This window comes from Mesoplodon densirostris, chromosome 7 (assembly GCF_025265405.1).
Source record: "Mesoplodon densirostris isolate mMesDen1 chromosome 7, mMesDen1 primary haplotype, whole genome shotgun sequence".
NCBI lineage: Eukaryota > Metazoa > Chordata > Mammalia > Artiodactyla > Ziphiidae > Mesoplodon > Mesoplodon densirostris.
In genome coordinates, this window is record NC_082667.1 from 28,966,795 (window position 1) to 28,990,603 (window position 23,809).

The window sequence follows — 23,809 nt, forward strand, 5'->3', positions numbered from 1 at the left end:
GTTTTCTAATCTGTAAGATGTAGTATAGGTCCCCCAAACTGCCAAAACATCTGTAAATCAAGTATATCTTTAGATGTCACACAAGCCAGAGAGTGACAATATTGAGATGGTGTTTGGAGTGATGGGGCTCCCAAGTGACTTGAGTTATGGCCAAATGACCAAGTCAGAGGACCTGGACTCACGTCATTCCTATGGATCGGAATAAGAAAATTCCAAAGTGAAGAAAAGAAATATGCAGTTCAGTGAGAATGGTTTGTCCTCTGGAATGAGTTAAGTAGGTGATGATAATTCTGCTGTCGTACACAATGGCATCAAGGTGGATGGTGGAGGAGGCCAGATCGCTCAGTCCAGCATTGCTGTGGAGTCCCGGAGACTCTCTGCGTTGGGGTTGGTGTGAGCTGCAGGTCTAGAGAGGACGAGAGGGCCTGTTACTGTGAGGAGTGTATACTAGTGCACTAACGTAAGGGAGACCAAGCTTAAGGGAAGGCAGAAGTGGGACATCTTCTAGCCCAGAGGTGTGGCAGGAGGTGGCAAATCTCTAGTAGATAATCTTGAGTTTGGGGGAAGAACTTTTAAAATAGGAACCCAGCCTTAAAGGAACAGAGTGAGGGCAAATGGATTGCATTCCCTGCAATTGTAGGTTATAAAGACATATGGCAGGAAGGAGGAGAAGCTCATTTCCTAGAACTGAAGTGGAAAACAAAGCAGAGGGAGATGCCAAAGTGGCTTGTCCCTGAGATGCTTGAGGAATGGATTAGGATTTTCTGAATGCCATTTATGGTCAGGGTTGGTCAGGGTCAGCCCAGAAGCCTGGCCTGGGACTGAGCTGAGTGGTGAGCATGCAGCTGCCATAGCTCTGGGGAGAGAACTGGCCTGGGGACAGGGAACCTTGCTGCGTATTTGTTGGGAAATTCACAAAATGCCTGGAGGACCCTATGTTAGTTAAGGTGCCCCAAGACATGCCAAGAAGTCTGAGAAGGGTGTGCTTTTTCTCTCTAGTTCTTAGTTTGCCTCATAATTAAAAAAAAGGAGCAGTAGTCCTCAATTTCTTAATCTCTAGGTCTTTGACTTATGTTTCTGATTATTTGTGGTCATAAAATGGTCAGTGTAATCTACCTGACAGCTTCCTCCTTGCTGTATAGGCTTTTCTTGTCAGTAATACTGAAATCCTTACAATGTAAGACAGACCTGTGCCAGAGATGGTCCTTGGAGTTGTAGATACCATACTTAACACTCAAAGAACCCTTTGAAGTGGCTATGGATCCTTCCTTCATGAGGCTTGAATCAGGATTCAAACCCAGCTCTTCTTATTACAAAGCTCATTCTTTTTCACAAGGCCATCCTGACTTTCAACTTGAAGTACTTTCTTTCCTGTGTCTTGATCTTGTTTTTAACAGGAACAATGAAGATTTTCAAAATTTCAGCTGCCGTGCCTAGAACTCTACAGAAAGAAATGCTGTCTTCTCTTTGCTTAACCTTTAAATGCTTCAGACAAAAATATGTGTTGGTTTGTTTTTTAACTGTAGGAAATGCAAATGTAACTCACAAGTTGTTTCTTGAGACCACACCATCCTTCCCAAATTTGAAAAGCATGGCACTGAATTTTGGATCTTAAGATGATGGTCGTGGGTGAGCATGGAGGTAGTGAGTGAGCCCTGATGATTGTGTTTTCTGACTTCTAAACAAGATCTACATTGTTTTTTTTTTTTTTTTTTTTTTTTTTTACTACATAAGCCTTGCCTTTCTGCTTCTCTCTTTTTTTTTTTTTCTGAAAGACAATATAAGGAACGTGGTAGTTTACTTTATAAAGTAGGTTTGATGGTGTAGTTGGCAGCAAATGGTGTTGAGTGGTGATGGAACAGTGATTTTTGGAAATAAACTGTGTAGGGGAAGAAGAGGAAAGGAGATACATATGTGCCCTGTGTTTGTATTGGAGCAGGCAACGCACAGGTGGGAGGTGTTTGTGCTCGTCCCTGGGCTCGCCGTGGGTGGCCAGGACTGTCCAGAACATGATTTTATTTATCTTAGAGGAGTTGCTGTCATTTTTTTCCCCAGAACTATTGGCATTTGAGGTTCACACATCACTGAACTCCTGGTCTGTTGGCATTTGAAGAGTAGGACTCATGGTGTTTCTCACTTATGGCGAGAAGTTATATAACTAGTGCCCCAAATGGCCCAGTTCATGACCACAGGCAGCCCCGGTGTTAGGGCTGTATGTCTAGAAATCTTGTCTGGGCTTGACAGCTTAAAAGCCTTTAGGGGGAGTTCAGCAATGGGAAACGGCTAAGCAAATTACGACAAAACTAACCCATGAAATATCCTGCAGCCAGTGAAAATGTTATAAACAGTATGCAGTAACACTGAAAATGCTGATGTTATAATGACTGAAGTGGAGCCCCCAAGTCCCCGAATATAACATTTTGAATGCAGAATGATCCCAATTATGTTTTTAAAATGCATAGTGAGGGCTTCCCTGGTGGCGCAGTGGTTGAGAGTCCGCCTGCTAATGCAGGGGACACAGGTTCATGCCCCGGTCCGGGAAGATCCTACATGCCGCGGAGCGGCTGGGCCCGTGAGCCATGGCCACTGAGCCTGCATGTCCGGAGCCTGTGCTCCACAACTGGAGAGGCCACAACAGTGAGAGGCCCGCGTACTGCAAAAATAAATAAATAAATAAATAATAAAAATTGCATAGTGAAAAGATGAAATGGAAAGAGACCAAAATGTTACTAGTAGTAATTCTTAGGTAAATGAAGCTGGGTTCATCTTTCTTTGCTTTGTATATACATATTCTTAATTTTGTTGATGTTAGTTATTTGTGACTTTAGTAAGCATATATTTTCCAATTAGGAGGATAAAGCCTTTTTTAACAGCAGAATAATAATTTCACATATTTGGGGGAAACTTGCCTTTCTGGATCAGGGAAATTTGCTTGTCCTTTGTGATTCTGGTTTCTCAGGTGACTCTCATTTGACTGAATTAACACATCACTGTGTAAAATAACACCTATTTGACACAAGTACTGAGATGACCTAGAAGACTTGGCAATTTTAATAGTATTAGGTGAATAATAATTTTAAGAGATAGGGTTGAATTATGAGTCACAAAATGGTATGTTCTTTCGCATTTAGGATGCAGGCTGTTTTATTATCCATATATAAGAGAAAGTTGGAATAATTCATTGAGCAGACTATTGGGTTTTGTCATCCTAGTGAAATTAGGGCTATCCTGAGAAATTTCTGTAGAGACAGAAATAATGACAAAACAATGCTAATTATGATCATTATTGGTCCTTCACACCATACTCAGTGCATTCTCATTACTTCCTCACAACATCTCTATGAGGTATTTTTACCCCTAATGTAAATGTGGGAAAGCTGAAGTATGAGATTCAATAACTTGCCCACGTTCCAGAGATTGTCCATTTGTATATTTGGGATTTGGATCCATGCTGTTTGTCTCGAGAACTTATTATACTCATAAAGTATTATGAGCGATTCTAGTAAATTTCATGCAGGAATTTATATTCAACTACCTGTTTTTCTTTTAAATGAACTAAGAGATGGTTCATTCACATCTTTAGACCAGTCAGATATTTAAACCAGTCAGAACACCTGATGACAGATAGCACTTTATGGTTTTCAGGGTATTTTCTGTTGGACAATAACCAAGTGGACAAAACTTGAATTTCAGAAGCTTATTAGGTGTTTAAAAGTTATACCTAGTATTTGAAATCTTCAGATCTATAGAAAACTTGTATTTCTTCAATTTAACATTGGATTTGTATAGATAAAAAATACTGGACTGGGAGGCAGTGTAATAGTGAATAAGCCAGGAGTTGGACAGACACCTCTTGTAATTGAGGCTTCACCATTTATGGCATCTCTGACCTTGGGGAGATCATTTATCCTCATTAACCCAGTATTTCTTGTTTGTAAAATGGGATTAATAATACCCACCTTATAGGGTTCTTGCAAGGAGTAGAGGAAGTAATATTCATAAAATTCAGGCACAGTGCCCAATGCCTGGCATTCACTGATGGGAGCCATTATTTTTGTTACTGGGAGTTGGGAATCATGGAACCCAGAGCCCGTTCTGCTGCTACCATTGGTCGTGAGCAAGTCCCTCAACCCGTCTGGATCTTAGGCCCCAATGGCAATAATAACATTGTCTTTTTTACCTACAAGGTGAGGATGAAATCAGATTATACATGAAGCAACTTTTTGAAAAAGTGTGAAGGGTTGTACCAACATACAAGTTAAAGAGGAAGGGAACAGTAAGCAGATCAGAAGGGGCAAAGTAGTTGACTTGAGTTTAGGTTGTAACTGGAACTTTCCACAGAAGTTCATTTTGCAGAGAACAAGTTGAGTAAGTTATATTCAGTCTCCTGTGAAAAAAAGCTTTAATCCAGAAACCCAGCAGCATTATTCACAGATTCGCCTGCCTTGTGACCTCTTATCAAGAAAAAGCCAGCCCCAAACTGGACATTGTGGGAAGGCTTATTGCATATTTTCTCCAGTGAGGGCTGTGCCTTTGGTTATTAGGGAACTCCCTGACAGACCTGGCCAAGGTTTACTCTTTCACTTGAGAGTGAGAAAAAGAACAAAACAGCCCATTTCTTCAGCCTGGCAAGCTGTGGAAGCATTAAGTGTAGATATGTGCAAGCTGGTCCATACCCCCTCAGACCAAGTTATAAAAATTATCTGTGTGCTAAATTGCCAGCCACACTCAGAGAAGTTTTGCTTTGGCAAACTCACATCAAAATTCCTGGCTATTCTCAATCCCTGCCTGGCTGCAGGTCCTGTAGCAAACATTTTAATTACTCTTTGTTTGTCCTGACTCTTAAATGTTTGCTACAGGACAAAGAGAAATTATATTTCCAGTCCCGCTGCCCTTATTGAGATGGGTTCATGATTCTTACTGTGTTTCCCAGTATGGTGACATGCTACAACATGAGTGGGAAAGACACAGTAATTTCTTTGGAATCAGAAACTGATTTGTAATTGGGGGTTATAAATGCTCTCAGTGACTTTCTCAGGCTACCACTCACCCTAGATTCCAACAGGAATCACGTCTGTACAGAACAGTGCCAGCTCCAACCTTAATCAAGTTTAATCTGTCAGCCAAGACTGCTTTCCTACAACGGACATTTGGAGGCATTGCCTATTAAAATATCAAGTCTTTAGCACCGCCTGGAAAGCAAATCTGAAGGCTTGATTGGGACTACCATCTTTTAATTATTATTATTGTTATTGTTGTTATTTTCAAGAACAATTGATATGGGAATGAGAAGGGGACTGGTTGGAACTAAACATGCCCCCTTGGCCACCCCTCCCTAAAAGATGATTTAAAAACGGGCAGTGAGCCAGATAATTTGCAAGGCTAACTTTCTCACGTGGAAGAGAAAAATTATTGCAATGCCCTTTAGCTAAGTACACTCACTTCAGCCTTTATAGACGGCAGTGGTCACGTGGTCACCTCTTCAAGAGGAAGAGAGCTTGAAACAATCACACAGCAGAACCTCCAGAGATTGGGGGTGGGATGGTATCTGATAGGGAACAGGCAGTACCTGTTAGGTTTTTTCTTTTCCTTCTTTTTTTTTAAAAGGTGAATGCTTTTTGAGGAAGTTATCTTTTTTCCAGAAAACTAAAGTGGCCCAACTTCCTTTTCATCTTATCCATCATTGCTCTAGCAGAAAGAGATAGCTGACATGCCTGAGTCTTAGCAGACCAGTAGGGCACTACAATAGGCAATTTTGCAGAATGCACACCTCAGATAACCGCCCTCTACAGTTTAGCATTTGAATGGGTACATGCAGGCGTGAAAAGGAGCAGACAGTATTACGAAAACAAGGTGGAGGAAGACTTCCTCGTAAACTTTTGCAAATGTTGACACAGACCTCAGAATTAGCTGAAGTTTATTCCCTATCCAAAGTATCCAGGAAAGTCATTGATTTGAAATAGAACAGGGTAATTTTATATGTGAACTATCATGAGACCAATAAAAGAATGTAGAAATGACATATAACCAGGTGCTGAAAGAAATTGGATCTGGCCAGGATAAGGACTAGGGTGTAATTCGATTTGTGTGTTATCTCCTTGGGTGTTTAGGAGATCCTGTGTGTGTGTGTGTGTGTGTTTGCACTGAATGTAAGCTAACTGTTAAAAGTACGTTGTATAAAGTTTGGCCTCTGTAAAACGTGGCCTGTACTTTGGGCTCAGTCAGTCTTGGTTAGTGCCTTTTGTTGTTTTTATAAAGTGTGGAATAAAATAACCACTTGTTCCTGATGGGTACCTGGGCTGGGTGAGTAGTCATAACTGTAGTCATGATGATTCGTTGTCCAGATTTTGTGAAAATTGGAATCTGGATAATGCATTCCGACTTGACTTAGCAATCCTTACACCACTGTGAAGTAGAGAGGTACAAGCTTTAACAATTTTAGGAAAGTTTAGATCACCTTAGAAATGCAGTGTCTACCAGGGAATTACCTTCCTGTAAATTCGGCCCTCTGACTCACTTCCTCACCTTCTTACCTCTCTCTCTCTCTTTTTTAATATAGTGTTCCTTTTATGTTGAATGACATTACCGTAGCTCTCTGCTTGGTGATCTCCTACTGCCCCTTAAAGACGCAGATAAAATATACCCACTTTGTGAAGACCTCCCCATCCCCAAATAGAACTAATTCCTTCCATCAATCCTTTTCTTGGAAGACTCTCAACAGTGATGGCTAACGCTTAATGAGCACTTCATATGCACCAGTCTCTTTATAAGCAACTGTCTTTTAATCTTCGTGTCAACTTTATGAGGCAACTACTATTATTATCCCCAGTTTACAGATGAGACACCTGAGGCTTTGAGAAATTTAGTAACTTGTCCAGGGTCTCAAAGCTAGGCAGAGACAGAGCCATGGCCTAAACCCATGCCTTGTTGATCCTCTAAGTGACATAAATGACTCCCGGACCTACATAGATATATGTGATTTATGGTCACATCAATTACAGTTTGGTATGCATGCCCTCCCAAGCAAAAATGTGAGGTTCAAGATGGTAAAAATGACAACCCTTGTAAAAGAATAATTCTTAAAAATTCTGACTCTCACACAGATATAAAATGAATACTTGTTAAAAATTTTATATACCTCATTAATAAACAAGGGAACCAAGAAATTTGTTATAACAGATTTATAGGAGGACCACAAATTTATATGGAATAAAAAAATGTTGAAATGAATTCACAAATGGATGCAAAACTAGAGGGGGGGGAGTCAATTGAACCTCCACTGGACAGAATTTATTTGCATCTGTAGATAAGAATTTTTTGCATTGCCTTCACTTATCTCGAAGTTACAAAGTTGTATAATAGCCCACAGACTAAGGCCTATATCCCTGTGGGATCAGATAATGCCTGGAGGCTTTATCATTCCACGAAAAGGATGCTCACTCCAGTCTTAAATTTTTCCCTATACCTTTGAGAAACAGTATTACATAGCAAAGGGCAGAAGCTCGTGGTTTAGATAGGCTCTGAATCCAAAGTACCAAGCTTACTTTTGTGACCTTGAATAAAATTTGGAAGGAATACAAAAAAGTTCACATGCTTGGCAGGTGTGTGCATGCACACACACATGCATCCTGCAGAGAAAGATCTTGAGGGGATTAAATGTAATAATACAGGAAAAGCCCCTGGCACATAGTAGATACTACTAAATTTCAGGTATTATTATTAGTAATAAAGTGTCATGTAGTTGTTGCTTAATAAATGTTGAGTGACAAAATCAAGAGTGGACAGACTTTCCTGTTAAGGTCCAGATAGTAAATATTTTAGGCTTTACAAGCCATATGGCATCTGTCACAACTGTGAAACTCTGCTGTTGTAGCTCAAGAGCAGCCATAATAATATTTAAACAAATAATATAATTGTGTTCCAGTAAAACTTCTTTCTAAAAACATGCACTAGGCTGGATTTTGCCTTTGGGCTACAGCTTGTTGACCCTGGACTAAATGATTAAAATGGCTAACTCAGAAGCTTGGGGTGAAGGACTAATTGCTAGTCACACCTATTGGTAGACTTTGCCGATGTCACTCAACAGGGAAACCTGGGCGGAGGTTGGCCAGTGCTAATCTGAAGTTGTAACATGGGAGAGGGCATTTCCCTTTGTTATTATTCAAAGTAAATCGACTACTGGATATGCAGTCAGACCTAGATTTTAATGTTTTTTCTACCACGTACTAGCTGGGTGATCATGGGTAAGTTACCCATCAGGTCTGTACCTTGGATACACCAACCCTGAGGTAACCATGGGGAAATGTAAACTGTGAAATACTCTACCAAGGTAGTAAGTACTCACTGCCAGAGAGGGAAGTAGTCCTCTATTGATTCTACCATTGTGTGGGAACTATGTAATTTCTATGGTTGAATAGTAGACTAGCTATTTCAGCAGAAGATAAAGATGTAAGGTAAAAACGTTCTCTCATTGTCATGAATCAGTCTCCAGAGTAACATATATTGAGTCTGAAAATAATTGTATTGGATTAGTCTTGAAAGGTCTTTAGATGTTGGTATCATGTTAAGTTGCCTTACAAATAAGCAGTTGTCTTGAAATGGACTTACATGATGTCCCATATATAGCTAAAACTGGTCTTTCTGCCTTAGGGACAACTGATATTTTGAAAGTAAGTCAATAAACTCAACCCAAAGTTGGAAAAAAACATTAAGGACCATTAAAACCCAACATCTGGCTACACACTTTAAAGAAGGCCCATTAGCCATGCAAATATGAAGTTACCTGCACTTCTGATAAGCACAATTAACTAAATAATGAATTCCATTAACAGCTACTTGTGAGACATTAAGACTTGGAAAACTTGGCTTTGATGAGTTGGGAAGTAGAAAAAGACAATAGAATTTGGTTTCCTTTGGCAGAGTTTAAATACAAGAAAACCCCACTTTCTATCAGTTAGATCCAACATCTTCTCATGAATATCCCTCCAACATTTAAAAAGTAAATGGTTGTGTTTTTTATGTCTCTTAACTTTCTTTCTACTGGACTGAGCCAGTTGAAGACATGTTTTCAGGTGGATCCAGTGTTCAAAAATGACCCATATTTGGGCCTCCCTGGTGGCGCAAGTGGTTGAGAGTCCGCCTGCCGATGCAGGGGATACGGGTTCGTGCCCCGGTCTGGGAGGATCCCATGTGCCGCGGAGCGGCTGGGCCCGTGAGCCATGGCCGCTGAGCCTGCGCATCCGGAGCCTGTGCGTCCGGAGCCTGTGCTCCGCAACGGGGGAGGCCACAACGGTGAGAGGCCCGCATACCGTAAAAAAAAAAAAAAAAAAAAAAAAAAAAAAAAAAAAATGACCCATATTTTGTTCTTGAGGTTGTAATTGTAATGATTAATTATTAATTTTAAAAACTGTGTGCCCCATTTTAGGACAGAATCTGCTCTTAAATCTCTGTGTGTTGTGTTGTGTAAGAGGAGGTTGTAAAGCTGGCGGACGACAGAGCAGACACTGAGCGGTCAGCTTGGGGCAGAGCCACCTTACTGGACTTGTGCCTTTGCTTAGTCTGAGTCTCAGGTTCCTCGTTTGTAAAATGGGAGAAAGACAGGGCCTACCTGCTGTAGGGATTAAATGAACACTGTCCAGATGAAGGGCATCACATAGCACCTGGCTTTGAAGTGAAAACTGTTGCTGTTGCTCCTCATCATTACCATCGTTATTTTCAGCCAAAAAATTCTATGTCAGTATCCAGATGTCTTAGTCAGCTGGTATCACAAATACTATAGACTGGGTGGCTTAAACAACAAACATTTATTTCTTATGGTTCCAGAGGCTGGGAAGCCCATGATCAAGGTGCCAGCCAATTTAGTTCCTGGTGAGAGCCCCCTTCCTGGCTTGTAGATGGCTGCCTTCTTGCTCTGTCAAGGTCATCTTTCTTGTGTCTCTTTTTATAAGGACACTAATTCCATTCATGAGGGTTCCACCCTCTTGACCTAGTTACCTCCCAAAGGCTCCACCTCCAAATACAATCGTATTAGGGCTTCAACATATGAATTTTAGGGCAAGACACAGACATTCAGTCTGTAGCATAAGATTAGTGATAAAAAATGGGGACAGGATGAAGCTACAGGAGCTGTAATCATGTAGGATGTTGTAGTTCATTTTTGACTACTTCTCCAGTCCTCGTTTACAGTATACTCACGATAGTTTCTGTTTGTAATATCATCAGGTTTCTATTGCCTTTCCTTCATATCCTCTCCTTTCTGTTTTCACTGGGCTTGGCTTTATCATCATATGCCTAGATTTTTACAGTTAATTTCAAGTTAGCCTCCTTTCCTTTAATGCTCCCCCACCCCCATCCCCATCACCCTCACATCCTGCAGGGGCCACATCAGTTTTCCTAAAGCCAGCTTTCTTTGTGGCCCCCTGCACCTTTCAATGAGTGAAGGAGGAGGAAGTTTTCCACAGCCTCCAGGACTGGTTCAGGTCCCACAGTCTGGCTCTCTGTGGTGTGATCCTCAATGCCACCAGCCTTTCAAACCTCCCACTGCTCATTGACACAGTGACTGTGCTCTGGCCATGCCTCTTTACTCACAGGTCCCTGAGTAAGCTCAGTGTTTGCACGCAGTGCCCACTGTTCCCTGGACAGCCCTTCTTTTCTGCCTGACTTTCCAAGTCCTGTGCTTGTTTAAATCCCAATTCAAATTCCAGTTTTAGGCCACTCTCATGCCTCTTCTTTCTGAGTCTAAGATCCTTTGTCCCAGGCATTTGAAATTGACACTCTACCTTGTATTCCATGCCCACTGTAATGTCCCCTGTCCTTCCTAGCCCTCAAGCAATGCCAGACATTTTCTCCTTTACCCCACAGTACCATGCACATCCTTGATTATAGTGCTTTGCAAATTGTTTCATAAATCACCTGTTTACATATTGCAGAGACCATCTGGGACTTGGCTTTAGCTGTCTCCCCAGCACTTAGCACAATCCATGGTTCAGAGAAGGCGCTTAACAAATGCCTGTGAAATAACTAAATGACTGAGCAGGAATCAGGCAGGCCAATAAACATTTGTTGAAGACAGGCATACCTAGTTTTATTGTGCTTCACATTATTGCGCTTTGCAGATACTGTGTTTTTTACAAATTGGTGGTTTGTGGCAACCCTGCGTTGAGCAAGTCTATCGGCACCAATTTTCCAGCAGCATTTGGTGACTTTGTGTCTCTGTGTCAGATTTTGGTAATTCTTACAATGTTTCAAACTTTTTCATTATTATTATACTTGTCATAGTGATCTGTGATCAGTGATCTTTGATGTAACTATTGTAATTGTTATGGCGCGCCACAAACCATGCCCCGTATAAGGCGAGGAACTTAATCGATAAATGTTTTGTGTATTCTGACTGCTCCACCAACCAGCCATTCCCCTTTTCTCTCCTCCTCTGGTCTCCCTATTCCCTGAAACACAACAGTATTGAAATTACAACAGTTAGTAACCCTGCAATGGCCTCTAAGTGTTCAAGTGAAAGGAAGAGTCGCACATCTCTCACTTCAAATGAAAAGCTAGGAGTGATTATGCTTAGTGAGGAAGGCATGTCGAAAATCAAGATAGGCTGAAAGCTAGGCCTCTTGCCCCAAACACTTAGCCAAGTTGTGAATGCAAAGAAAAATTCTTGGAAGAATTTAAAAGTGCTATTCCACTGAATACATGAATGATAAGAAAGTGTAACAGCCTTATTGCTGAGTGGTCTGGATAGAAGATCCAACCAGCAAGATTAGGCTTTCGCTTTCCTTTAAGTGAAAGCCTAATCCAGAGCAAGGCCCTAACCCTCTTTAATTCTGTGACGGCTGAGAGAGGTAAGGAAGTCACAGAAGAAAGGTTTGGAGCTAGCAGAGGTTGGTTCGTGAAGCTTAAGGAAAGATGTCTCCATAACACAAAGGTGCAATGTGAAGCAGCAAGTGCTGATGCAGAAACTGCCACAAGTTATCCAGAAGATCTAGCTGAGATAATTAATGAAGGTGGCTGCACTAAACAACAGATTTTCAGTGTAGGTGAAACAGCCTTATATTGGGAGAAACGCCATCTAGGGTTTCCATAGCTAGAGAGGAGAAGTCAATGCCTGACTTCAACCTTCAAAGGACAGGGTGACTCTCTTGGTAGGGGCTAATGCAAGTGGTGACTTTGAGTTGAAGCCAGTGCTCCTTTAGCATTCCAAAACTCCTAGGGCCCTTAAGAATTATACTAAATCTACTCTCCCTGTGCTCTATAAATAGAACAACAAAGCTTGGATGACATGGTTATAAACCATGTTTATAACATGGTTTACTGAATATTTTAAGTCCAATGTTGAGACCTACTGCTCAGAAACAAAACAAAACAAAACCTCCTTTTCAGAATAAGACTGCTCACTGACAATGCACCTGGTCCGCCAAGAGCTCTGATGGAAATGCCCAACGAGATTCATGTTGTTTTCATGCCTGCTAACACAGCATCCATTCAAGTTTGTGGATCAAGGAGTCATTGTAAGAAATACATTTTGTATGGCTGTAGCTGCCACAGATAGTGATTCCTGTCATGGATTTGGGCAAAGTAAATTGAAAATCTTCTGGAAAGGATTCATTCTTCTAGATGCCATTAAGAACACTTGTGTTTCATGAGAAGAGGTAAAAATATTAACAGTAACAAGAGTTTAGAAGAAGTTGATTCCAACCTTCATGGATGACTTTGAGAGGTTCAAGACTTCAGTGGAGGAAGTAACTGCATATGAGGAAATACCAAGAGAGCTAGAATTAGAAGTGGAGCCTGAAGATGTGACTGAATTGCTACAATTTCATGATGAAACTTTAATGGATGAAGAGTTGCTTCTTATGGATGAGCAAAGAAAATGGTTTACTGAGATGGAATCTACTCATGGTGAACATGCTGTAAAGACTGTTGAAATGACAACAGAGGATTTAGAATATTATATAAACTTAGCTGATTAAAACAGTGGCAGGGTTTGAGAGGACTGACTCCAGTTTTTTTTTTTTTTTTTTTTTTTTTTTTGCGGAACACGGGCCTCTCATTGTTGTGGCCTCGCCCGTTGCGGAGCACAGGCTCTGGAGGTGCAGGCTCAGTGGCCGTGGCTCACGGGCCCAGCCGCTCCGCAGCATGTGGGATCCTCCCAGACCGGGGCACAAACCCGTGTCCCCTGCACTGGCAGGCGGACCCTCAACCACTGTGCCACCAGGGAAGCCCCTGACTCCAGTTTTGAAAGAAGTTTTACTGTGGATAAAATGCTATCAAACAGCATTGCATACTACAGAGAAATTATTTGTGAAAGGAAGAATCAGTAGATGAAACAAACTTCACTGTTGTCTTATTTTAAGCAATTGCCACAGCCACCCCAGCCTTCAGCAGCCACTATCCTGATCAGTCAACAGCCATCAGCATCAAGGCAAGATCCTCCACCAAGCAAAAAGATTACAACTCCCTGAAGCTCAGATGATAGCATTTTTTAGCAATACAAAATTTTTTAAAATTAAAGCATGTACATTTAAAAAAATTTTTAGATATGCTATTGCACGCTTTATAAAGTATAGTGTAAACATAACTTGTATATGCACGGAGAAACCAAAAAAATTCTTGTGATATTCGCTTTATTGTGATGGTCTGGAATCGAACCCACAATCTCTCTGAGGTATGCCTGTCATGAACTGACAGATCAACTGCAGAATCCTTAAAGGAAACATGCTTGTTGCTTCTTTGTCTTCCCGAACTTGCCATGGCACCTGGCATGTAGGGAGATGCTTAAGAAATCGTTACTGGCTGACTACCTTACCGACTGACTGTGTGGAATGACAGGCCTTCAGTACAGTGTCACGTGCCTTGTTTTTTTCAAATGCAAGGCCAGTATCCAGAAGTGTAAGCCGATTAACCTGGTGGTTAGGTTAAAAGAATAGGAAACATTTAACCCCAGACAACACATTTCCAGTGGGATACTTATGACCCAACCATATGCCATCTGAGAGGCTTCAGTGGCTCCTACAGTAGCTAGCCTGACGGGCACCAAAACCCCTCCAGTGGGACCAACAGAAGGACCAGGAATTCCTATCGCGTGCAGTGCGTGAAGAATTAAATTGTTACCACTTAATATTCATTGAATGTCAGCGCTGTACTTTTGTACTCGGAAAAAAATAGATGAGACACGAGACACACTCCGTGCAGTGGGCTTTGTTAGCTCTAATTAGTTGGTAGTAGAACAGTGCTGATACAGCAGTTCAGCAGTTAAAGGAAAGCAGTGCCCTCGGTACAAATGTGAGTATATTTATGCATCTGGTTCTGTTAGGCTTCCTTACTGTGTTTCAGCACCGTTACTGTTCTGGGACATGATGGCTAAACTGGGAGAGTTTTACCAGCTCAGAGTTGTAGAAAAACAAGAACAGCCCCATTTCTGAAGGAACTATTTAAATCCCACATCCTTTAATGTTTGTTTTATTGTGGTAACTGGGATTCTGGCTTCTTTGTTCTCTTTTACACTACAAATACCTGGGAGCTCCATCTGTGGCCCTAAATTGCAGTTTCACTTCTCTTTATATGTAAGGTCTGGCTAATACTGATTATATTTGGATGGATCTGGACTGTGTTCACCTTTGCATTGTCTGGAGACCAGAAAGTAAAACTGCAAAGAGAAAGAACATGTTTTAAGCTGCTTGCAAGACTGACTTGTTTCTGAGGTCTTGCACAGATTCCTAGTGGTGTAGGAACGAAGCAGCTAGTCATCTGGGCATCATTTGGTCCTGCCTCTCTTTTCATACTTGAAGAACAGAGGCTATAGGAGGGAAAGTGACTTGCCCAGGGTCACATAGCTAATTGATGACCAATGTAGTTGGGGTGTAGGAAGGCCCTGGACACCACAACCAGAGCTCTTTTTAATGAGGCTTGTCTCTCAACTAAAGTAGCCCCTCTAACGATACCTGTATTTGGAAACATTCACAATCAGTCTGACGTGACATCTCTGAGAATGAGAAACACTCTTTATCTTTACCAATATTCTAAAAATCAAATTTTATATTGCTTATTTTCCCTATGAACTATAACATGTGGTTTTTGAAGTTTTAAGAGACTCCATTCAACTGGATAATGTACATAAGAATTGAGGGTGTCAGTGTATGGAGCCCTAAAACTTGGATAGTTTTGACAATTAATTCAAATAATTTTGAGCAGTCTCTCTAGATATTAATGGCTACAAGAGTTTAGGTGGTTGATTTGCTCTCATTTTATAATTTTTATCATCTTTTTCTCCAAGTGCAGATATATTTTTAGGTTCCAAAATTAAGTTGGTAGAAAGAGAAGTGAATTGGAAGTTAGAAAACTTGAGTTCTAGTTCTGTAGAGTGGACAAACCTGAAAAAATTTTAGTACTTACGTATTTCTTTTAATGTGTTATTGAAAAATATAACATGTATCCACGTCATGACTTCATAGATGATACTGTTTAGGACAAAACTAAAAAAAATTGTGTAAAAGCTGTAAGACGCTTAACAAAAATTAAGTAATAGTATACCCAGAAAGGCAAAAACTGTGAAGAAGATATTCAAAGAAGAGAAACACAGGATTAGATCATCTCTGAAGCCCTTCCAATCTAAAAATTCTGTCACTGTACTAACTTAAGCCTGGTATTTATTTATTCATTGTTTTGCTGGCAGGTTTTGCATATCTTTATCAAACAGTCAAGTGGAGAAGGGACTGAATTCTTATGTCTAGGGAGGATGGTGTAACATCACAAACCTAATTTTAACTCTTATGCCATCTGAATTTTCAGGGTAAAAAAATGAAAGCTTTAATATCACATTCGAAAACTTTTTAAAGTCAGTGGAATGCATAAGCACAACATTGGGGTTTTCAAGTGGAATGGGGGATGATAAATACATAGAAATCCTGATAAAATGTTTTGTAAGGGTTATAGTCTACTCTGACACTGAATTATAAGCTAATTGTGTACAATAGGCTTTTACTGCACGCTTGGCCTAAAGAAGAAATCCATGTCATAACAAACCACATGATTACAGCTTTTCTGAAGATCTGTCAATAGGACTTGCAACACTGTGTACATTTGTTATTGGAAAATATATCAAATATGGCCAGAAGAGGATTCCATAGTGGAAGCAATAATATTATCATATTAGTTTTTTATGGGTAAAAAACTCTAATGGGTCAAGATGGAATAAATGAGAATGTTTTATTTGTTTGAATAGGCCATGGGATATATAAACATTTGACAATCAAGCTTTAAGAACAAGATTTGAGGCTTGGCACAAAACCTGGAGACTTAATTGGAAAACCATTTAAGATGTTAACTCAGGCCTCCCCTAGGAAAGTCCTCAAGGGCGTCCAGCTCTGTTGGTTCTCCATCGCCTGTACTAGCCTTTGTATCAGATAAACAGCTCACTGGCCCATGAATCCACGTGGCCCATGAATTCTGACACTATAGATGGAGGGGTTCTGACCAATCAGGTCGTATTCAGGAGATCACTAGGATTCTGTGAGCGCTTGACATGCTATCACGCAAGGAGAAGTTGAACAAAATGTGGCCACTCAACTAGGTTAGGGAAGATTTCAGGGGATTGTAATACATGTCCTCAAATATTTGAAGAATTGTCAAACGGAAAAGGGACTGAATTCTCCTTTGCTATTTCAGAGTGCAGAACTAGGATTAAGAAGGAAGTGACAGGAAGGAAGTGAATGTTTTTATTGACTGTGGATTATGTGCCCAGTGCTGTGCTGGCTGTTGTTTGTGTGATCTCCTTTAATTTCACCAAGTTGTGTGGTAGCTGTTATTATCTCCTTGTAACAGAAGGAGAGATGGAGGTCAGAGAAACTAACTACTACTACTAATAGTAGTAAAAATACTACCACTAAATTAAAAAAAAAAAAAAAAAACCAAAAACCCTAGCATTTATTGTCTGCTGTGTGTCAGGCACTGTTCTAAGTACATTATTCTTGAGTACACTATTTGTACATTATTCTTTTTCATCCTCATGGCAATCCTATGAGTACCTCATGGCAGGTACTATTTGTATACTCATTTTATTGGTAAGGAAACCAAGGCACAGGAATTAAGCACATTGCTTGGTGTCACACTGTTAATAAATGTGGAGTGGGATTCAGAGCCAGATTGTCTGGCTTTATAGCCAAACATGCCCCACCCTTACGTCATTCTGCATCTTTACTTTCAGAGCATGTGCTGTGTGCCAATCTAGTGCCTGACAATTTATATCCTTATAGTAATAGAATAGACTAGGCATTATTATTCCCATTTTACAGATGAGGAGAAAATTGAGGCTTAAAGAATGAAATAACTTGCCTGAAACAAATAGCTCGGCCAAATTGTTACTCAGTCTTCAGACTCCAGGCCAAGTCACTTTGGACCATGCTCAGCTTTCTCAGAGTTTCTGGATCGGAAACTTTCTAGCAAGTAGAGCTATCAATAACCAGAATGGGCTGCCCTGGGGGAGGAGAGGGGACTCAGGATCTCCCCTTCTCTGGAAACGCTGGAGAGAAAATTTATGTCGGCTAGGCAGGGAAGGGATAGAGGAGATTCAAGCTTCATATGAAGAATTGAACCCGATGCTCCCTAAGGTTTTGTCCAGCTCTGGGATTTTATGATGCTGTGTTTTCTTCTCATCTTCCCATGTCATCTTGTTTTCCCCTGGGTGTACTCAGATGTACGTGCAAATCTCAGTCTGCTATTTGAATCTAGCTCTGGGGGTTAGATTGCCTTGGTAAGAGACTCACTTACTAGGATATTTGACATGATTCCCTAGGGGAAATGTTAGGTCATGTGAGAAGTCAGCAGCATAAGCAGTAAGCGGTAAGGTTGTTAGCTAAGAAGGAAAATGCAGCGGGAGGGTCTTCCCACAATGTGAACAGGTAGATCTTCCCATAGCAGTCAGGGTCTCCCTTAAACTTGCTTTCACAGGAAAATGCTTGGCTGTCTTGCCTTTTTCAAGGCGTTTACCTAATGCCCAATTTGGAAATAGTCGTTTCCCTAGGGTTGTCTCAACTTTCATTATATCCATGGCAACTTGCCTACTCTACTAGATATCTTATTTTCAGCTCTGAATGTCTTTGGGTGGAAATGCCTTCCTTCCTATGACCCCCCAGGTGATATTTGTCATGTTATTCAGTGTGGCTCTGACAGGCTGCACCATCTTGTCTTCCTGTACTTAGTCCTGTGCATGACAAAGAACATCAGTGTCTCTGGGTCAGGGGATGTATGTAAATGCTGCATCTGCATCTTTATATCCCCCAATTCCCCAATCTTCTACCTTGAGTCAACCCTCCATATCTCTCCCCAACATCTACTAATTGTTTCTCTTTGATGACATCAGGTTGGTGGTGTTGATGGGTGGGCCCTCTCAGCCCTCCTGTGTCCCTCTGACTCATTGTTTTATTCCAGCTGAAAGCTGACAAGACACATTTTTCTTCCTTCTTCCTCTCCCCTCTTTTTTTTTTTTATCCCTTGGCCTTTATTTCACTGTTAATGATGTTGGACATTTGAGTGTTTCTCTGGAGGAGGCAGGAAGGTGGGGAAAGATGTTGAAGCCACTCAAAAATTTGACTGGTGTTTCAATAGTCATAGAAAGTTATCTCCCAGCAGAGAGCTAAAAAACATATGTACCACATGATGATTCACTTCTCTAAACTGAAGAGGTTCATAGCATACATCTGTGCTCCTTTCTGCTTTATAAATTCAAAATGATGACTCTGATGTCCCTCTGATAAATTCAGATGGACTCCTAAAGGACTTTTATGCAGTAGTTGTGTCCATAGCTTAACTGAGTTGCGGAAAGAAAGAAACGGGATTGTTTATACTTTACCATCAGGGTGAGAACTGAACTGGAAAATAAAGATATATAAATATTGAATTTATTCATATAAAGTCCAGTGGTTTCATTCAGATGTTGGTGGTTTCAGTGTAAATGTGCACAGTCCCATTCTAGCGAGTATCTTAACTTTAGGTATAAGAATAGAATATTACATATCACTTTCAGAGGGTGACACAGTCTGCTGCGGCAGGGAACAGTCCTTCATTCCCTGGTCAAACTACTTTTAGAAGATAGGCAATATCAACTGATACAATTAGAATCACTGAGACCGAGTATAATAGAGTCTCAGTAATGGAAAGGCAGACAAACGTTTTTATATATATTTTATTTTTAGTATTTATTTAGTTTTATTTATTTATTTGGCTGTGCTGGGTCTTAGTTGCTGTACACGGGATCTTCATTGCCACATGTGGGATCTTTAGTGGTGGCATGTGGGTCTTTTAGTTGTGGCATGTGAACTCTTAGTTGCGGCATGTGGGATCTAGTTCCCTGACCAGGGATCGAACCTGGGCCCCCTGCATTGGGAGTGCGGACTCTTAGCCACTGGACCACCAGGGAAGTCCTTATATATATTTTTAAAAATCAACATTGGATATAATCATGAGGGTTTCCAGGTTACTCATGAGATCTCAGTGGATTAGTGAATTTTCTCCATGATAACAGCATTGTTAATTTCTAACCTTTACAGGAAAAATCCTTTTTTTTTTTTTTTTTTTGCAGAAGTTAAACTTTCTTTTTGGGTTTCCAATGAGATTCACTGCGTTCACCAGTTCACAGTCCCTCCATCCTTTCTTTCTTCTTCCAGCTCTCCTTTCTTCTTCCTTACTTTCCTTCTTCTCTGACAAAGATAAAATAAAATTAAAAGATTAACCATTAAAGAAATGCAGGACTATCCAGGTTGTATACTGATGTCTTTATTTCCTTCACGAAAATTGCCATTGTTCAAACAGATTGTTTCTTTTTTAAAAAGTGGAATAAGGAACAAAAAATTAAACAAAGCCTTTAGAGGCAACATGTACAGGGAATCTTGTGTTGAGCTTCCCCTGTGTTCTCTGCTGCATTTTAATGACCCAGGGTGGGGCGGTGATATGAAATATTGTTCCTTATTTAACATTTTACACTCTCATCTCCACATTGTGTATTTGCTTCTCTTGTGACCTTTTCGTTGCATTGGTAACTGCTTCTTTTCACCCATAATCCAAAGTAAGTGTACCTTCCTGCAGAGAAATTACAGGAAGCTGTCAGTGTAGAGTTAATATAGTTAAAGCATCCTTAACTCTGCTATAAACCCCTTAAATAATTAAAACTGTATGCTTGAAGAGTCAGATTTGCATTTCTTTACCAAGTTTATTTAGCACACTTTGTTACACTCAATTAAATGAGAATGTTCTGTTTCACTTTCTTTGCTTCAGGTGGATCATTTTGCCTTTTGCTTATTGTGCCCTAGTGGTAATTTCACAGTGTTTAGGTCTCTAAAACTGAACATATATTAATGCATATGTAGATCTATACACACCCGTTAAAAGGTTTACTATTTGTACTGAATAGAATCTTTGCCCAAGGCACTTGAGCATTCCAAGTAACCTAAGGTGTAACTGGGACAGCAGATAATTCACGGTGGTAAAGAAGGAGCTGGACAGAGTTGTTGGAACATCCAGTGTTTTATTTAAAAAGCCCTGTTGCTTCGGCATCACCTTCCGTCCCCACAATTTGATTTGTGAATCTCCCTGTGAAAACAAGAAGATAAAAGGTGTTGAATGGTTCTAGAAAGGAAATTAAATACAAGTACCATGACGCTTCACATCTCAGTTGGCAAAGCATGTGCAGAATGTTCTTCATAAATTAGTTCATTGCTTAAGTTATGCATGTTTAAGGAGGAATACATTAGTTATCCATTTCCTAATGAGTAGTGGGATCAATTGGAGCTTGATGAGAGAGGAAAGAGCCTCATTTTACTTCCCCAGTTGGGTTCAATATCCCTAAACTTCACCATTAATCACTCTCTCAGCTTCCTGAGTTATTTCTGACTCTACGTGTAAGATAGTCTGGCCTTTTAATTTTCCTACCAGGTAAGTAAGACTTTTTGAATTTGCCCAGTGGGTTTGTAGATGGGAGATGCTGTCTCCTTTGCACCCAGAAGTGTTCCTTGTTACAATGGGCCCTTCTGTCTTTGCATCGGTTTGTCTGGGTGTGTTCACGGATAACAGTCAATATGTATGTGCGATGACAATTACGAGGGTTTTAATATGTTTAACTGTTATGGGATCTGTTATGTCTACTTTAGGGTCGACCCCATCCCATATGACACTCCAAAACCAACGGGCCACACGCGGTTTGTCTGCATCTCAGACACACACTCCAGAACAGATGGTATCCAGATGCCTTATGGGGACATCCTTCTCCACACAGGCGATTTCACCGAGCTGGGACTGCCCTCAGAGGTTAAGAAGTTTAATGACTGGTTAGGTAAGGAATGATTGCGTTCTGGCGCCCCCAATTAACCTTTCCCGTCCGAGTGTCACTCACTGTGTTCTAATTGAATTAGAGCACTTGGAAGCTAGCTCAGCCATTTCTCGTATGAAATGCGGTGGTGTCTAGCTTTAATCCAATTCTGTTAATTAAAGATGAATTTTTAGATATTTAATTTTACTGTGCATCCTTTCAGTGCCTGGCCTCGGTGGCTCTGGGGCAAAGGGATGGAAAGCTTTGAAACCAATCTCATCTCACTCATTCTGCTTTAATGAGGGCATTCATTGGCACACATGAGACGTAGAATCATATTTTTAATTCATTGGCTCTGAAATCTTTCCCAGATACTATGAGTGAAGACCTACTATTAAGAGACCGTTTCTAAGGAATGAAAGAGGATGTAAAAGCCCTTATATAGAGGGAGGGTCCTAGCACAGGGCTGCTTGGGGGCAGCTTTCCCAAGTGAACCAGAAGGGTGTCCTAAGACCACTGAAAAGATAAGATGTCCTGCTGTAAAGCTCCAAAAATTTGGAATACGAAACCACCCTCCTCCACTCTGTGGAAAGGGTAATAGCAACTTTGTGGTTTCTGTAGAGGCACCCAAGGGTCGGGGTTATGGGAAAAATGTTGGCTCCTGGGTCAGGCAGTTGCCAAATATTAGCATTACAAGGCAGTCATGGGGTTTTTCATAGCGAGATTAGATGACAGATCTTTTTCAGAATCCTCTTAGGTGACGGAAAGGAGTATAGGGGTTCTGAGATTTTAGAATCTCCAAAGGCACTGAAGAATTACATAGTAAAGAGTAAAAATCACTCTGCAAGAATAATATCATGAATAATGTGTCAGCCAACAAAAATTACTCAGGAGATTTAAGCAGAAACCTGAAAATTCATTTTTCCATCAAACTAAAGCAAGGTTTGAGACATTTTTAAATAATTGATTAAGTGATAAAATATATGTGTTAATGGAAAACAATATTCATTAAAAACAGTTAAAATATTTTAAAAACAATGAGCCTAACTATAACATAACTATTTTGAGTTTTCCTGTGACCTTGCACATCTATCCACCTTCTATAAAGTTGACATCAGAGTACATATCTGCTCTTTTACTTTTGTCTGTTTTCATTTGATAGTATTGGTAAGATTTTAATTGATTTTGCATAACTTCCATATTTCTCCTTTTTGATAGCAGTATGACATTTGTATTGTTCTGTATTTTTATTTAATAAGACAGCCCTCCAAAAAATGAACATTTACATTGATAACAATTTTTCCTCTGAAGCTAGCACTGAAATGTGCATTTTCATTTGTATATGTCTTTTTGCTTCCATTGACTTATTTCTAAGGGTAAAATACTGTATGAGTTACATTACTAAGTCAAAGAATATGAAATTGTTTATGATTCTTGCTGTACATTGGCATTGCTTTCCAAGGGGATTGTAGCTGTGTACTGAATATACCAATTTTACCACGATCTTGGCAACACTGGATATTGGAGCTTTATATTTTGTACTGTTTCAGTAGGTATTCAGCCATCTCACTTAAAACAGCAAGATATCTTAAATATCATTCAGCATAATCTCATTTTTACAAATGACTCAGATACAGAGAAATTAAATGACTTTCTCAGAGTCTCCTTGTGGTAGAGCTGGGCCTGTAATCCAGATCTTCTCACTCCTCTTTTGCATCTGTCAAATTTGCTTTCAAGTACTATTATCTCTTCATTTTAGCAACTTTATGAACTATTAGCAGCCAAAATTATTTGGGGTTGAATTTTGACAGTTTTAAACTGTTCTGTGACAACTGAATCTCAACACAGAAATGATTTCGCTGCATTGACAATGTTGATTTGTAAAGGAGTAACCCTGTGGGAAGCGATTACAGAAATAAAAGACAGGATAGATCCTGGTTATAATCTTCAGCCACTGACCTTGGGCAACTGAGTTAACCTCGCTTTTCCCCTTGGTTTCCCTCTGTAGAACGAAGGATTAACACCACCTGTCTTTCTGGTTTGTTGTGCAGATTAATCAGTAAATGATTGCAGCTAGGAAGTTTTTGTGGGCCATTAATAACTGAATGGGGAATGTGGCGAACGAACCATCAACAGATATCTAAAGGGTAAAAACAAGAGGAGGTCAGAGGAATTATTTAGTAGAATGGACGTAAACACGAGGAGATTTTATAAGGGAATGTACTCCATAGATGGAAAAGTGACATAACTAAGGAAATAAAAAGGTAAAGAAATAAAATGCTGAGGTCCAATTGCCAGGTCAGTTCCTTCTCGTCCCATTTCCCCTCTGATCTCCTGAGGCAGGAGGAAGAGGTCTCTGCCAGGGACGCAGAATGTGAGGTTGAAGGGAGCCCACAGCGGGCTAAGGATAGAGAAGTTTAGAATCCCATAGGGAAAGCCCAGAGTATTTGTTACCCCAGCAATCTCAGGGTGCTCCAAGGGTGAGAGATGGTGTGTGATGACACTCTACCA

The 23,809-nt window shown here is 40.4% G+C and overlaps 1 protein-coding gene across 1 annotated transcript in view; it reads left to right on the top strand.

Moving 5' to 3' along the window:
• MPPED2 (metallophosphoesterase domain containing 2) overlaps positions 1 to 23,809 on the top strand; it is a 169,031-nt gene that overhangs the window by 22,527 nt on the left and 122,695 nt on the right. Inside the window, exon 2 of the mRNA XM_060104624.1 lies at positions 21,141 to 21,322. Coding sequence (XP_059960607.1) covers positions 21,141 to 21,322 — 182 coding nt within the window. The remainder of the gene's footprint in view (positions 1 to 21,140; positions 21,323 to 23,809) is intronic.